We start from the raw sequence: 15598 nt of genomic DNA, 5'->3' as shown, positions 1-15598 counted from the left end.
GTAACTTGTGCAGCCCACACCCAGAAACCCCCTCTAACGTCAAGGAGTTCAAAGATTTCATAAAACTTCACTAGAGGCCCAGAGTGAAGAGACCAAATAGTAGATTACAATCCAAGTAGTCACCCTCCCCCAAGAAGTCACAGAAGCTCTGGGCCCAGGAATGTGAGGGACTATTGTCATTCCTGTCTGAATTGTGGCTCATGCCTTTCCTTGGAAGGGATTCAGCCAAGGGCCCTACAAATTAGGCACAGTCAACAGGCTCAGCAACCGCGCCTGTCAATGCAGGCTGCCTGGGTTTGGGAAGGAGGCCCTTCCGCGGAGGGCTGGCTCTTGGCCAGCTGGGTGATGGCTAAGTGACAGGGCTACGTGCGCTGCGTGAGGGAGGGTGGCGGCCAGCCCACACCCAAGCACACTGCCTAAAGGACCGCTGGGGGAACATACAATGGGGAGCCCTGCCCCCTTCCGAGATCACTATCCCAGTCACCAGAGAAATCTTTCCAACAGGGACTTCCTTGCAATTATGAAATCAGTGAAACTCAGCAAACTCCGGCATTGGGGACATGAAGGCAGGCACTTCACCACATCCTTTCTGGTGCCTTTTCCCCAAATAAGAACACTTGCCATTTCCTGCGGCCCTGAGTATCCAGGTAGCACCTTGAACAACACATCATCTCAGTGGGTTTCCTAGTTGCGGGGAACGTGAGCCCGGCAGCCACCTGCCCTGAGTCACCGTTCACAAGTCGCTGGCCGTTGAAGCGATCCCTATGGACACGGGTGCTATCTCTTTGTATCGCAACAGAAGACCGCGAGCAGACCTCCAGGCAGTATGCGGCAAGGACTCCTAATGTTTAACTCACTGTCCTGTGATGTAAGAGAGCGGCCTTATCAGAAACATAAAACTTCACCTTGGCCCTCTCTCGATGCTCTGAGGACAATGGAGAAGGAAAGAGGATGCTTGTGATGGCAGGATTGTCAGAGAATTTAGGATGGTTTGCTTTACGTGTTCATCTGCAGAGGCACCCCAAGCCACGTGAAGGAATCCACGCCTCCTGACCACTGGCAAGGCCGGTCTTTATTAATGGCTAATACATGCCTATGCCCTGGTGGGCTCGTGGTTACGAGGTCGGCTGCTCGCCACAAATTCAGCAGTTTGAAAGCGGCAGGGGCTCCGCATGAGAAGACGAAGCTTTCTCCTCCAGGGGGAGTCAGTCTCGCAGAGCCACGTGTGTGTGTGGGGGGGGGGAGGGGTGGGGGGGCAGTCCTATCTCCTCCTACAGGGTTGCTATGAATCAGAATCAAATGGATAGCAGTGAGTTTGGTTTGGTTTTGGAATGGAGCTATATGGTGGGGGGGGCGGGGGCGGGGGAGAAGGGGGGGCGGCGTATGTAGCTACCAATCAAAGCATGCCATGAAAAATACCTCGGATTAATGTTCTTAAGCTAGACAAAACCTAGAAAATATTTTACCTGGAGTCCTCAATGAATTTAAGATCGTTAACTTCATACGCAGCCACTATATGGGGGGGGGGGAGGGGTTTAAAAAAGAAAGCTGAAGAACTTTCTAAAAGAGCAGACCTTCCGTGTCCCACCCATCGGGCAGCTTGCGGTGCTCGGGGGGCTTGCATGTTGCTGCCATGCTGGAAGCTGCGCTGCAAGATTTCAAATCCCAGCAGGGTCCCCCTTGGCAAACAGGTTTCAGTATTGCTTCTCGACTCATCCTAGACTGGGAAGAAAGACCTGGAGACCTTCTGAAAATTAGTCAATAAAGCCTGAGGGGTCACGACAGAGTACTGTCCACCATGACATCACGGGCAGGAGGCGGCCTGGGGCCTGCGTGACTTCGTTGGGTTTTGCATGTGGTTGCTGTGAGAGAGCAGGAGCAGACTGTCGGTAACCACCCTCTTCTATTTCCACGGGCATTTTAGCTCTTGGGAAAATATATGAGGGCTTCAAAGGGTTCATGGAAAATTTCCATTATCTTTTAGTTCCATTTTTCCATGAGCTTCCTGACACTCCCTACTATTGGCTGAATCAAAGAAATAGCACACAGCAACCAACTCAATGTATAATTAGAACTCACGAAATTCAGTGGCGAACGGTCATCAGGAACGAACACTATTGGGCGGTCTTCCCAATGACCTCACTTGATCGTCACAGTGACCCCAGGAGGTACGGACCAGGAACTGTTCTTTGTCCCACTTCATGTATGAGGCCACGGAGGTCTAAGTAGGCTAAGGGCACAGACCGACTCTGTGTTCCTGTGCCTTTCAACTTCCTTTCCTCTGGCTGGAGAAACACGAAGATTCGCATCTCAGATGGCTGTTCACAAGCTTTTAAGAACCCGATTGCTTCTCACCAAAGTAGGATATAGAACATTGTCTTTGTGAACCATGCAGTGGCAATGGACCACCCCCTGCCCAGACCATGGTCCGACCCCCAGCTCAGTGACTCATTCCTTCAAGGGGTTTAGTTATGAATTGTATGTTCCACCACATTTGTGGATCTATTTGCAATAGAAGTACACATGTACAAGCATCCCCTGCCGAATCTGTATGTACTCCCACCCCTTTCCTTTCCCACCTGTTCACTCGCATGTCAATCCAAGCACCCATTTGTGGAGCCCCACGATTGCAGGACTGTATCTAACAGTGTCTGCCTCTCTTTGCCACCATCATTTCTCTCCTCACCGCCTTCACTGTGTATGTGGGTTCGCCTAACCCACGTCACTCGATTGCCACTTGTCTATCCGTAGCTCATGACTCCCTTCCTGCCCCCCAACTTCCAATCATTTGTACCCATATCAAAGAATGTTTTGGTGGGAAGATCCGTTCTTAACCTTTTTAAATTCTGATCTCGTACAGTATTTGCTCATTTTGTGACTAATTTCAGCCACTCTAACGTCCTCCAGATTCACCCCCATTGTCAGACGCCTCACACTAATCGTTGTTCTTTAATGTTGTGTGGTAGTCATCCATTGTGTACATGTACACAAGTTCATTTATCCATTCTTCCACGGATGGCCGTTTTGATTGTTCCCATCTCGTTGCTACTGCAGAGTACTGCTATGACCACGGGTGTGCATATAACTTATCTTCTCTAGGAAATAATGCTCCGGGCAGAGGGGTTGCTGGGTCATATGTATTTCCAATCCCCACCCTCTCTGGCCTATGAAATCTTGGTAGCTCCGGCAGGGACCAGGTCTGCTTGGGAGCAGTTGGTCAACAGCCCTGGCTCCAGTTGAGGCCAGCTCACGGCAGGATGCTCTCCGTCCGCCTCTGGGCTGTGGAAGGAAGCCAGGCTCCCCAGGACCATTCCGAGGTTCAGGGCAGCACCGGTCAAGGTTTTCCGGCTTGTTTCAAAACTACAAGATAAATGGCCTACTAAGGGGGGAAACTGTAAAGGAAATCTAAGCAGCACCTAGTGAACTCCAAGGAATCCCTAAGGTGAGGAAAAAGTTCCCTCCTCTGGCACAAAGCCTGCATGAGGGACATCGTTGCCCTTCCTGTGCCACACTAGTCACATTCCCCGGAGGAAGTGGGCCTTCCTGGTGGCTTAGAGACCTACAAGTCGGGCTGCTAAGTCAAGGTTAACAGTTTGAAACCACCAGCACACACTCTGTGGGATGAGGTAGAGGCTTTTTGCTCCTGCCAATACTTAGTCCCAGATACCTCCAAGGGCAGTTCTACCCTGCCCTGTAAGGACGCTATGAGCCAGAACTTAGCTCATGGCAGTGGGCTTCGCTTTGGAGTCTTGGAAACGACACTTTTAAAAACTGCACTCCTGGAGCCCCCTGCTAATGATGTAATCAACGAACCACATTTTTGGGGGTTTCTTTTCTGTATATCTTATTGTTACTCCTTTGTACTGTATACAATGCTTCAGCACGTAATTTGCTGATACTGTTATCATTGCCAGATGTGCACTGAGATGTTCAAGTTTATGATTTACCGCTCATGGCCTGGTCTATGACGCAGTCAGTGTGCATGGCAGGAATGGTTAACAGACCAAGAGTTGGGCAGCGTTCAACTCTAATGATATATGACGACCGAACTACATACATGCCAAACCGCCATTACAACTGCAACTTCATTGCAGACCAGGCCGGCGGGATTGCTTGTGTGTCCCCGGAAGCCCAAGGTGCTGTTAATTTGAAGTCAACACTTGTTCAAGTTCTCCAGTTATGACTTGTACTGCTTGGGCCCCCAACAGCACGTCTAACAAAAGGAATCGCATCACTGGAAGTTCTCATCCAGAAGCAGAAGTCAAAGAAGGCTGTAAACATGGACATGAGAGTGAAGGAGGAGCTGGACAAGCTGGAGGAAGGCGAGTCTTCGTCAAGATATTTCGCAGGGAAAAGGGGGGAGCCAGGGTGTCTTCTAAACAGACCAAGGGCTTCAGGCGCCTGGACACAAACACTGAGCACTTGGCTAGAGTCAACAGGCAGATTCAGGAAACAGCGAGATGTTACCCAAAAATATATTTAGAAAAAGAGAAAGGGCCGAGCAAAGTAACTGGCTAAGTTTCTGACGAGAAGGTCACCCCAGCCCTTAGGATAATCCAGAACCTTCCACCGGTGGGGTTCTGACTGCAACTGGCAAAATGCTGACACTGCCGGGGAAACAGTGTTGACCGAGGCGAGAGAGCCCACAGATAAGACTGCCTTCCTGCACACCCCAGAGAACTCAGGAAGAACGTTCAGATGGTCCCCGCGGCTCCCGGAAGGCCCGTTCAAACCCTTAAGTGACAAATAAAACCATCCACGCCTCAGTGAAAAGGCAAGTGAGAGTGTGCTCACTCCCATCTCGACCTAATGAAAATGTTGATTGCAATGAACAATTGCTTCCTGTGTCAACTTTGCCCCAAAGAGTCCCACGCTGCAGCCTCATGACCTGTCTCTTATTTCCCTCTTGCCATCTTACATCAGCCGGCCAAAGATCATCTCAGCTTCTCTGGGGTGCTCGCCGAGATTCGGACAGACGCGAGCATGCAACAGATTCGATACCAAGAGAAAGATCTGCTCACAAGGAAGTATTTTCCAGTTTATGTTCCTCAAAATCACTCTGGGGAGCCACTCATTCATCCGGGCACCTGCAAGCACAGGACCTGCAAGACTGGGGGAGGGGCGACACCCCGAGGTCAGAGCAACCACTCAGCGCAACAAGAGGAAACCCGTTCCGATTTGTTTCTGGAAAATAAGCTTATTAGTACACAGGGAAATGATATAGAAAGCGAATGGGTGTGTTTATTTAACATGAGATGCGTTTAAGCCTGAGTAGAACTTTGGGACTTCTACAGTCTAGAAAAAAAAAAGCATGTAAAATGGATTAGTGGGTGAACTGTAAAAAAAGGTAGGTGATTTATGGTTAAAGTTAAATCTTTTTAAAAGGTTCCCTTAAGAATTTCTAAGATACAAAATAATAATAATAATATATAATTGATCAAAAATTCACAAGGGTGGGAAGGGGAAAAAAGGAACTGATAGCAAGGGCTCAAGTAGAAAGAAAATGTTTTGGAAATGATGATGGCAACATATGTACAAATATGCTTGAAATAATTAATATAGGGAATGTTATAAGAGCTGTAAAAGCACCCATAAAGATTAAAAAAAATTTTTTTCTATTAGGAGAGAAAAATAAAATTTAGCTCAGGAGGAGGAGGGGGAGAGGGACAAGAATTTCCACCATGAACCTGAAAAATAAAAGCATGATTGGCCAATTTTGACCACGAATGCTTCACGTTCCTGCCTGGGCCTTCAGTATTTTATGACTACATTTCTAAAGATGATTCTGCTTCTCCACTCCAACCACTCAAATTAAACTATAAAACAAATGTGAATGGGAATGACGCCATCAAAAAACAGCGCCAGAGAAAAGAGGAAGAAAGGCTCACCATTCATTTGGCGAGACGTCTTCCCCTCAGATTCAACTAGACTGATGGACAGAAAAAGGCAGAGAATGGGGTGAGTCGCAGACACAAACTTTTCCTGTATCGTGTCTGGAGAAAAGAGAATGAGTTCAAGATGTGTAAACTGTCTTAAATATTATCTACTGACCACTTGCTCAAAGCTCAGAGAGAGAGTATTACCAGCCTTTCATTTAGTTCTAAAGAATCAAAAGTTGGCTTGAATTGCTAAGTGTACTGAACAAAGAGGGCACTTAGTCAATAAAAAAACAAAACACACTGCCATCAAGTTGATGCCAACTCATAGAAATCCTACAGAACAGGAAAGAACTCCCCCTGTGAGCTTCACTCAGAGAGACTGTACCTCTTTATGGGCGTAAAAAAAGTCCTGGTTTTCTCCTGACTTTGTAAATAGGCACTGAATCAATTTACTAAGAGATCTGAAAGTCTGCATTACACCAGCTGCAAAGCCATGGGTCTGAATGGTCAGAATTTGGTTCTGGTAACAACAACAACAACATCATTCCATTGTGTCGATTCCGATTCAGAACTAGCAGAACCAACTGCCTCGGACAGTGCCCAAAGCTGCCATCTTTACAGAGGCAGCCGGCTGCATCAGCTCCACGGGCTGCTTGCTGGTGGACTCGAATCACCGACCTTTCTGTTAGCAGTTAAACCTATAAGCCCCAGGGCTCCTTTTGCTTAAGGTAAGAGTTGAGAAATCCGTACACTCCTCTCCTACCATCCACAAGAAAAGTGAGAGGAGAAATTCACCAACAAATCAGAACCAAAAGACGACACCAAAATTAAAGTTCAGTACCATACCAGTTTAATATTGAAATAATCAAGGGAGAGGGGTACAAATTCCCTGTATAATTAACCAAGCCAGCTAATCTCGCTTGGCAAACAAGCACATGAGCTTTGCTTTTGAGCCAAATCAACGGCTCCTGGCAATCTGCCAAAGCTGAATTCCTTAGTCTGGCATCATAAAATGATTTGTCTGTTGTATTTACAGTTCCAGTGCCTCTGGATCGAGCTACCCGCTGGGCACCCCTGGCAGTGGCCCAGCAGAACATATCGGAGCCATCAGTACTGTCAGAGCATGTGCCTTTGACAAACCCTAGAGGAAAATGACACCCATTTCTTACAGCAATGCTAGTTAATAGCTACAAAGTGCTGCTACAAAGGAATTAGCAAGTCTGTTGCTGTAACAATTAACAAAGAATTAATAGCCTGGCTCCATTGTGTTCACCTGCAAGCTGCTCCCCTTCAGCTCCAATGGGCCCAGGTCAAAAGTCACTTAACTTATGGACGCCTCAAAGGTGAGGCAAAGGCAGAGCAAGTGATGAAGTGACATGCTTGGCCTAGGGGCACACTGCTCTAGTCCTGGGCAGAGAGCACCGGAGGAGATTGTTCCCAGGTGGCTGCGGCTCCTCTAGGGCGTAGTAGAGCAAACTCCATCCCACCTGCAAGCTGCAGCTGAGTCGCCATGGGCTCCCAGGCAGCCAGTTTGGTGTAGGCTTTTTACCCTCCACCTAGCAACCTTCCACAACAAAAGCTCACAGCCATCGGGTCAATTCTGACCCACAGAGTCCTCCAGGACAGTGTAGAAATGCCCTTGTGGATTTCTGAGAGACTGCCTCGTCTTTCATCCACAGTGCGGCTGGTAGTTTCAAACGGCTGACCTGGCCAGCTAGCAGCCCAATGTGCGACCAGCTACACCACTGGGGCTCCTCATCAAGGGGTTACAAGACCAAAGACTGCTTGTTACTTATGTGGAGTTTTTCCAGGCAGAAAGGAGGGATATACAAGTTATGCTTGAATGAGTCAGGTCAGGAAGGGAAACCACCGTGAGAGTCAAAGGCTGAATGCCCGGATCGGCTACCTAATGCTATTGTGTATCAGCACTGTATTTTTAGTTCCCTGAATGAAATACTAATGTAGATGAACTAACCTAACTCATTGTGGCTGCCCCATCAGAGCAATCCTTCCTAGTAAAACCTCTGGAGACTCTGATTGGGTAAGTAGCCATATGACTACTAACCAGAAGGTTGGCTTTTCAAACCTGACCAAATACACCTCAGAAAAGGAGGCCAAAAGGCCTGGCAGTTAGCTTCAGAAAGGTCACAGTTCTACTCCAAAATGCACGGAGTCTTCCCAAAGCAGAATCTACTCAAGGGTAGCTAGATGGTTTGGTATTTTCCCAATGCCCTTCAAGGTCTGGCTCGAGACACTGTTTCCCCAAGAACTGCTGCTTAAGGGAATGGATAGCTGTCATTTCTCTGATATCTCTTCTGGCTCTCATACCATTAATATTCTGTCACTTTAAATAAGAGAAAGAGAGAGAGAAAAATGGTTTAAACAGAAATGATTAAACAAAAAGGATTCCGAATACATCAGACACAGCAAAAACTGGTGACAACTATTTCACTTCACCCAGCTTATGTCTCTGGTGGCTTTCTGATCAGTTACAACCTTCCTTCCCCACCCATACCCACGCACACCCTGGCGTCCCTGCACAGGACCAGGCTACAGGAGTGAATGGTCAATGGCTATGCCGTAACTGGCAAAATAGACAAAAAGCACTATGAATCCTCACCTCCGGAGAGACTTGCCTCCCTGTGAGTGGAGCTGAGTTCTACACATTATCAGCATCTAGCTTCTCCAAGAACTGCACTGCCTGTGGGCCCCCTGCCGCCACATTTATGACATGGGATTCCATGTGCCCTCTACCCCATCCCTGCTACCCACCACCACCCCATCACAAGGCCAAGAAAGTTCCCCACACTCGAGGTTAGCTGATCAGACTTCAGCCAGGGGGGATGAAATCAGGGATTCTGGAAAGTTTGAAAAGTCTTCGCTGAAGGCTACCATAGCCAATCTAGGCCAACTGCTTGGAAAAGCAGCCAAAGCTGAGAGGGAGAAAAAAAATAAATAGGCGAGACAGAGAGCTGCAAGGGAAGAGGCCATAAAGCTCCAGAGAATGGGCTGACCACACCTGTGGTCCTGGATGCTATGGACACTCTGCTTCCAAGTTCCTGGCTCCTATCTTCTGAGAATTTAGAACACACCTTCTGAAATTGGGTCCTGAGAGAGAGCCTGATCTTTGCAGTACACTATTTTTGGCTTGAAGTAGCTTGCAAACCAAGAGCCTGATCCACCAAGGCAAGGTCCATGAAGAAGGAAGGTTCTTGACTCACCGGTCGGAGAAGGGTGGGCCACCAGTGGAGGAACCAACTCAGCAAGCACATCTTGCATCACACTTTCTATGCTTCGTAAACCTTTCGCTGCCTCTCAGCCTGCTTCTGTTCACACTGCAGGCTTCGTAAGAGGGGGGACTCGTGAACACTGAAAATCTGTTATGCCTTCTCATGAGCTTCTTCGTGCATTTGAATTGGATATGTGAAAGAGACATAAATGTGCATTCTTAGCTATCCATAATGTAATGGCTAAGCAATGGATTGCAAACAAGGTCAGTGGTTTAAAACCACCAGCTGCTCCAAGGAAGCAAGTTGAGGCTATCTGCTCCAGTCAAGATTTACAGCCTTGGAAAATTCTGGATGGGCAGTGGGTTGGTTCGTTGTTTGTTTGAGATGTTAGTGATTGAGCGAAAAAGTAGCCGCACTCGCTTTTCCTTGTGCCCTGTCTGCTTGCTCCCCACAGGTCTTTGCTCTGCACAACTAGTGACCCTGTTTGCTGATGCCGAAAGCACACACTTACTCCCAATCTGCCTCGCAACCCCCTAGTCTAACAGTACTCAGGACAGAGACTGCAGTCAGAAGCAGTCAGACTATCATCTTCATCTCAGCCACAAAACACTGAGGAGGGCTCAGGATTCCACAGACACTATTTAATTAGTGGATTGTGGTGTAGCGGTGACTTGGGCTGCGATCCCCATGTCTGGCAGTTTGAAACCACTGGCAGCTCCTCGGTTCTACTCCCATACAGCTAGTCGCAGAAACCCACAGGGCGTCGCTATGAGTCAGCATTGACTCAATGGCACTGAGTTTTGTTTTATTAATTACATAATGCCCCCCACCCCCACCAAGAAAAAAAGTTTTAGGGTTCTATTAATAGCCCTCATTTCAAAATGTAATGAAAGCCAGATAATTTGCCTAAAGTCATAAGGCTGGCAATTCCAGGTCCAAGCTCCTAAGCCCCTGTAGTCAACTGCTACTGCCCGACCTTGTGCGTGTGGGCTCATTATTTAACCACACAACTGCTGAGCGCTCACAAGAAGACAGGATTTGTACAGTATCAGAGTACCAGAACGTGGAGGAAAGTTACCAATAAATGGCAGTTATTGTTATTTGTTTCACATTTGCTCTGATGAGGTAGAAAATGTAAAAAAATACCAAAAAAAAACAACCATCTAGTGAGCCTACAGTGAACTGCTTCAAGCAGAAGTACTTTTAGTTCTGTAAACTGCACGTTCCCTGGAAAAGAGCCACAGTCAAGAACTAGGCAGGCAAAGCAAAAGGAGTAAATTATGACCAATATTTATCTTGGATATAGTCTAAATTCTCCAGGAAAGTCAACTTTGCAGATAAGGCGTTTGAGAGCCTCAAGACAATAATCATGCTTGAAGTTAGGGGGCGCCATACTGCTGTTCATGACAGGAAACCACTTCCTCGCAGGATCTTCCAGCATCCTGACTCTGGCAGCAGAGTTGAGGTAGATAAAATTCTTGAAACAGAGTATTTCGGGGACGGGGGTGGGGGGAGAGGGGGTGCACTTCTTTCCACACTCATCCACAGTTTTAACTTGAGTTCCAGTACTGTATACTTATTTTATTCTCTTTGCTATCACTTCACTGATACTAAACACATTGCTACCTTACCCAATGACTTTTAAAAGTTCGTCAAAAATTTTGAAAACATTTAATTAGGAGAAATAAGCACACTAGTGAGTAAGCATAATCCCAAGAAATTAAAGTAACTGGAAAACCATTTGATCTAAAATAAGTATATGTTGGCAAACTGTTGAAACTGGAAGATGGGAATCCGCCTCACTAACCTTTCTATGTTTATGTAGAGTTGAAAGTTCCATAATAAAGAATGGTAAATAAAAACATAAATTTATAAAGCCTGCCTCTTAAAATTCTTTTCTTTTTTAACTGAAGCCTGCTTAGAGGGGGCAACAGGAAATTGGGCCCTATGGCTACTGTGGGAAGCAGCCTTGGCTGAGGGGAGAAGTGATTAAAGAATGGAAAAGGTTAAATGAAAGTGGGATTTATGTAAGTCATGTAGCAATGGAATGTGTTTCTAAATACTTTAATAATGAGACCCAAGGCCCCAAAACATGCCTAAGAAGTCTTCTATATAATAAATAAGCAAACCAGCCTTTTTCTCTTTTTTTACAGTGATGATTGTTTGCTCAAGCTATCCCCGACATTTGGTTCTAAGTCAGTCACATGGACTGTCCAATCTAGGCGCCCTACTGGTGCAGTGGGTCCGGCTGCCGCAGCTGACAGCAAAGTTAGCAGCTTGAAACACCAGCTGCTCCGAGGGAGGAAGACAGGATGCCAGTTTCAAACTCCCAGGCACAGTTGTTCTTCCCTGTCCGAGAGGGGGGTCGCTTTGAGTTGGCATCAATGGGATGGCAATGAGTTTGTTTTTTTTGGACTTAAGTACAGGAGTCAAAACTTCCAAAGGAAGCCTGGGAGTCCGAGGATGGGCAGATAACCCGTATGTGTCCATTATCTTTAGTGGACATGATGAACTTTCTGACTTCAGTTAGTAATTCATCACCGTCTGAGAGGGTTAACTGCTTGCTTTTTTTTATTTACTCAGAAGATAACCCATGATTGAAGAATCATATCTAGAGCTGTTTTTCCTTACCCCACTTCAAACAGTGCTTGTCAAGTAGCCTGAAACTCTACTTCTAGTCCACTGTCCTCAACACCAAATAACATTTAACTTCCAAACTTTAGTGACAACTTTCCACCACGTCTGACTTCTGCTCTTAGAATGCTCTCAACTCCTGGGATGACAGTGCAATTGTCTGAGACTGGTAAGGAGCCACGTGGCCCTTTCAGGTGAAGGCACCTCCTGTAACCAACCCGGAGACAGTACAGATGTTGAACCCAAAACCCTGGTGGTGTTGATCAAGACCATTGACTTGCTAATCCACCACCGAAATAATGGAAAAAGAAATGCAAACACCTTTGACAACAGTCTTCCAGAGTTCAGTCCACCGCTCATTTCCCTAAACCCAAGTAAAATGGGGAACAAAGCCATGTCTTCCAAAAACGGCCTACAGTATTTGCATCTGATAATTAACAATGTTTTTAGAGTCTAAATCTTGTTGCCTTGAAAGGGTGCAGCAATCTCTCCACCCTGCCATTCACTCATCTGGAGCCCTCCTCCCCACTTCTATGCATTTGCATTCTTTACACTTGTCCTGGATTAAGATCATTCCTTAGAGCTTATGAGACAAACAAGGCAACAATGGCTTGGTTTATCACAGGCTCGATCTTGAATTAAGAAACACTGCATATGTTTCTAGAAGAAAATGGGGCATGGGTGTATTTTCATTTCCTCCTCGTGGCTAGTATGTTTTGCCTCACTGTGTTTCAGTGAATGTTCTCAGTACTTCCTCATCCCCTTGAAGAATCCAGTGTTTAACAAAAAACAAACCAACAACACATTCAATCACTCAGAATTGTCCCGAGAAATGGGGTGCGCTATCGTTTGGAGAAGACTGAGTAGCCTGTTCAGGCAACATGAGGGTATCCATGAGTTCCGAGATTTCTGCCAATCTATGAGTACATCTATGTGTACAATCTATGTGTACATCTCTCTAGTATAAATTATCCTCCAGGGAGTCATGTCCCACACGAGCTGAACACAAAAATAGGAGACATCATTTTTTCTTTCCACTCTCACAAATTTCACCCCAATGTGGAAGTATGGCAGTGAAGACGGTGGCGCCACGCTGAACACAGGACAGGGTTTCCGGAGCCCTGTAGTACAAGGTCTGCCCAGAGTCCTGCATCCAACCAACCAAGAGCTACAGATAGCATGGGTCCTGAACTTGGTACCGAGTGCTACTCTTTCCCACGCCAAACTTCCCCCCCTCCCCATACCTGCGGGACCCAGTCCACACGTCAGCTCCCACGTTGCAAGATCTGTCTCCAGAATTCTTTTTAGAGTATTGCTGTGTGAATAACCGCTGAACACTAGGGAGGGGTGTACTAGGTATCTTTAAAGTAAGCATTTAAGGCGAGTGAACGTGTGCCTCAGAGCACAGGCAATGGCTCTCATTCCCATTCTCGCGCTCAAATCTCTGAGAAGCCCCCTCTAAAAATGGGACCTAGAACCACAGCTAGCTCTGCTGGGGGCTTCTTGATTCTAGAGGGTCATTACACTTACACACCTGAGCCGTTCTCGTGAACTACTCAGAAGTGGAGGGGGGGACGCGGGGCGAGTGGGGGGGGTAGCTTGGTTAGAAACAAGTTCGCTGGCAGCCCCGCATCAAGGCGCAGACCAACCGACTCGCAAAAGCCCCAGCTGGGTCCTTGAGGACCTTGGCCGTGGCGGGACGCACGCACGCACGCGCCAGTCCTACCTTGGACCTCTCCTTGACATAGTATTTGCCCAGGCGGCTTCCGCAGTACAGGACCAGCCTGTCCAGGAGGGACAGGAGGAAGCTGATGGCCTCGCAGCCCTCCTCGTTGCCCCCGATCCACGTGATCTGGTCGCCGCGCAGGTGCCGCTTGGAGACCCCGGCGCGGGGTCCGGCCAGCTGGCCGTCGCGCAGAGCGCCGTTGCAGTGCAGCTGCTTGACGCGCTCCAGGACGCAGTCACCCACCACCTCGCCCAGGAAGTTGTCCAGGTAGCAGAAGCCGACCTCGTGCAGGCACGGCACGATGTACTCCAGGGCGATTTTCTCCAGGTCCAGCCTCATGATGTGTCCCAGGGGCATCTCGCCCTCGGAGGGCAGGTCGGGGACCCCCAGCGTGCACACCCGAACGGACAGACCTAAGCGCGAACGGAGCTCGTCGGAGTCCCCGGGCCACCACAGCGGCGTCAGCAGAAGGGAAAGTTGCTTGCAACTCTGGGACGCGGAGTCCCGGTCAAGGGCCAGAGGGAGTGGTGCGGGGCTCCACGACCCAGCGCCGGGCTGACCCGGCCAGGAATCGGAGCGCCCCTCCGGGAGGTGCGAGTCGCCGCTGCCGCGGCGCTCAGTGGCCCCAAGAGGCTGAGGTCCAGCCCCTAAGCCTGCCCGGCGCGACACGTCACGGGCCCCGCCCCGGCCCCGGCCCCGCCTCCCTCGGGGCAGCCCTCCCAGCTGCCCCCTCCCCCGTCACTCCAACACCCCCCCACCACCACCACCACCCACCGCCCCACCAGCCCCTTTCTCCGCCCCCAGGGCCAGGGATCCCAGCGGGCCGGCTCCAGCCCAGGTTGGTTGCGCGGGGACCTGGAGAACACATCAAGTTTTTAGCTCGTTGTTTTGCTTAAAACCTGATTACCAAGTTGGGAAGCCCAGATCCCGCGGTTGAGAAGGTAAATATGATCCGCAGCACGGTGGCTGCCAAGTTCTGGGAAACCCCTCTCACAGGCTTGTGAATAAATAATAAACCTGGGAACAAATACACATATTAAACAGTGGTCTCGTTCTTGGCTTTATCTGCTGCCTTTCGCCGTTTTCCTTTTACTCTGCTGTTAGACCCCCCAAGTCAGCAAGTTCTAGCCAGACAGATTAAGGGGCTCTAGCCAGTTCTCATGAAAATGAACAAATGACCTTGGTGAAGTGGTTGGCTACCTGTCGTGTTGCAATCCACAAGGTCCGCAGTTCAAAACCATCAGCCGCTCTGAAAGAGAGAGACGGGACTGTGTATTCCTATAAGGAGTTAGTCTCAGAAACTCACCACGACAGATTACCCTGTCCCTTAGGGTCACTGCGAGTGGCATGGACTCGATGGCAGTGAGATTGCTGTGGCTGACCACGTGCCAGTCCCTGTCCTGGGAATGGGGGAGGAGGTGAACTGTTAGAACTGTAACTGAACCCCGCAAATCAGCTCCTTTGCTGGATGTTTTCATCTGCTTAGCTGTCGAGACCTAAATTTCAAGTTTCTAACTGAAATTCTACCTTTGAAATTATGTCAAGGCAGTCACTATACTATAGGTGTGTTCAAAACCAACAACTACATTGGAGTCCATCCTATCACTTCCTCAGTGAGCAGTTGCCCTGCACTAGAGGGACAGACACGGGGCAGACTCTCATTAACCAAAGGCCAGTTGACTGCTTTATAGATTCCTGATCGCCTTCCCTACCAGACACCAGCGAGCAGAAACATGGAAACAATACGCAGAAATGACAGGCCAAGCCATGTCCACATTTTGTGATTTTACACTAGTTTGCACTCACCGTCTTCTTAAGTTGAGCGAAAGAAGGTGCAGGGTTTCTGAAGAAATCTCATTTATTTTATCCACAACTACCTACAGTTGTTTATGTGTTTGTTTACTTTCGCTTTCCTTCCAATAGCTCTCTTGCCTCTGCTTCTGAGAGAAATGGGGAGGGAGAAATGAAATGAAGGCCAGACCAGGAAGGAAGGTGCTTAGGGAAGGAAAACAAGGCACAGGTGGGCAGCTGAGAACCCGAGGCTGCTGGAGGAATCGCCAAGGGGAGTGTAAGAAACTGGCAAAGCATCTAGGAGCCCTCCAGGTGCCCCGGGTTACGTGTCAGACTGC

At 48.3% G+C, this 15598-nt stretch overlaps 1 protein-coding gene across 1 annotated transcript in view; it reads right to left on the bottom strand.

Annotated features, from left to right (window-relative positions):
• The window catches only part of EGLN3 (egl-9 family hypoxia inducible factor 3), a 30022-nt gene extending 15932 nt beyond the window's left edge, over positions 1 to 14090 (bottom strand). The window contains exon 1 of the mRNA XM_075531066.1: positions 13470 to 14090. Within this exon, the coding sequence (XP_075387181.1) occupies positions 13470 to 13826 (357 nt within the window). The 5' untranslated portion in view covers positions 13827 to 14090. The remainder of the gene's footprint in view (positions 1 to 13469) is intronic.
• Between the last annotated feature and the right edge of the window lie 1508 nt (positions 14091 to 15598).

This window comes from Tenrec ecaudatus, chromosome 14 (assembly GCF_050624435.1).
Source record: "Tenrec ecaudatus isolate mTenEca1 chromosome 14, mTenEca1.hap1, whole genome shotgun sequence".
Taxonomy (NCBI): Eukaryota; Metazoa; Chordata; class Mammalia; order Afrosoricida; family Tenrecidae; genus Tenrec; species Tenrec ecaudatus.
This window is presented reverse-complemented; position numbering and strand designations above follow the sequence as displayed.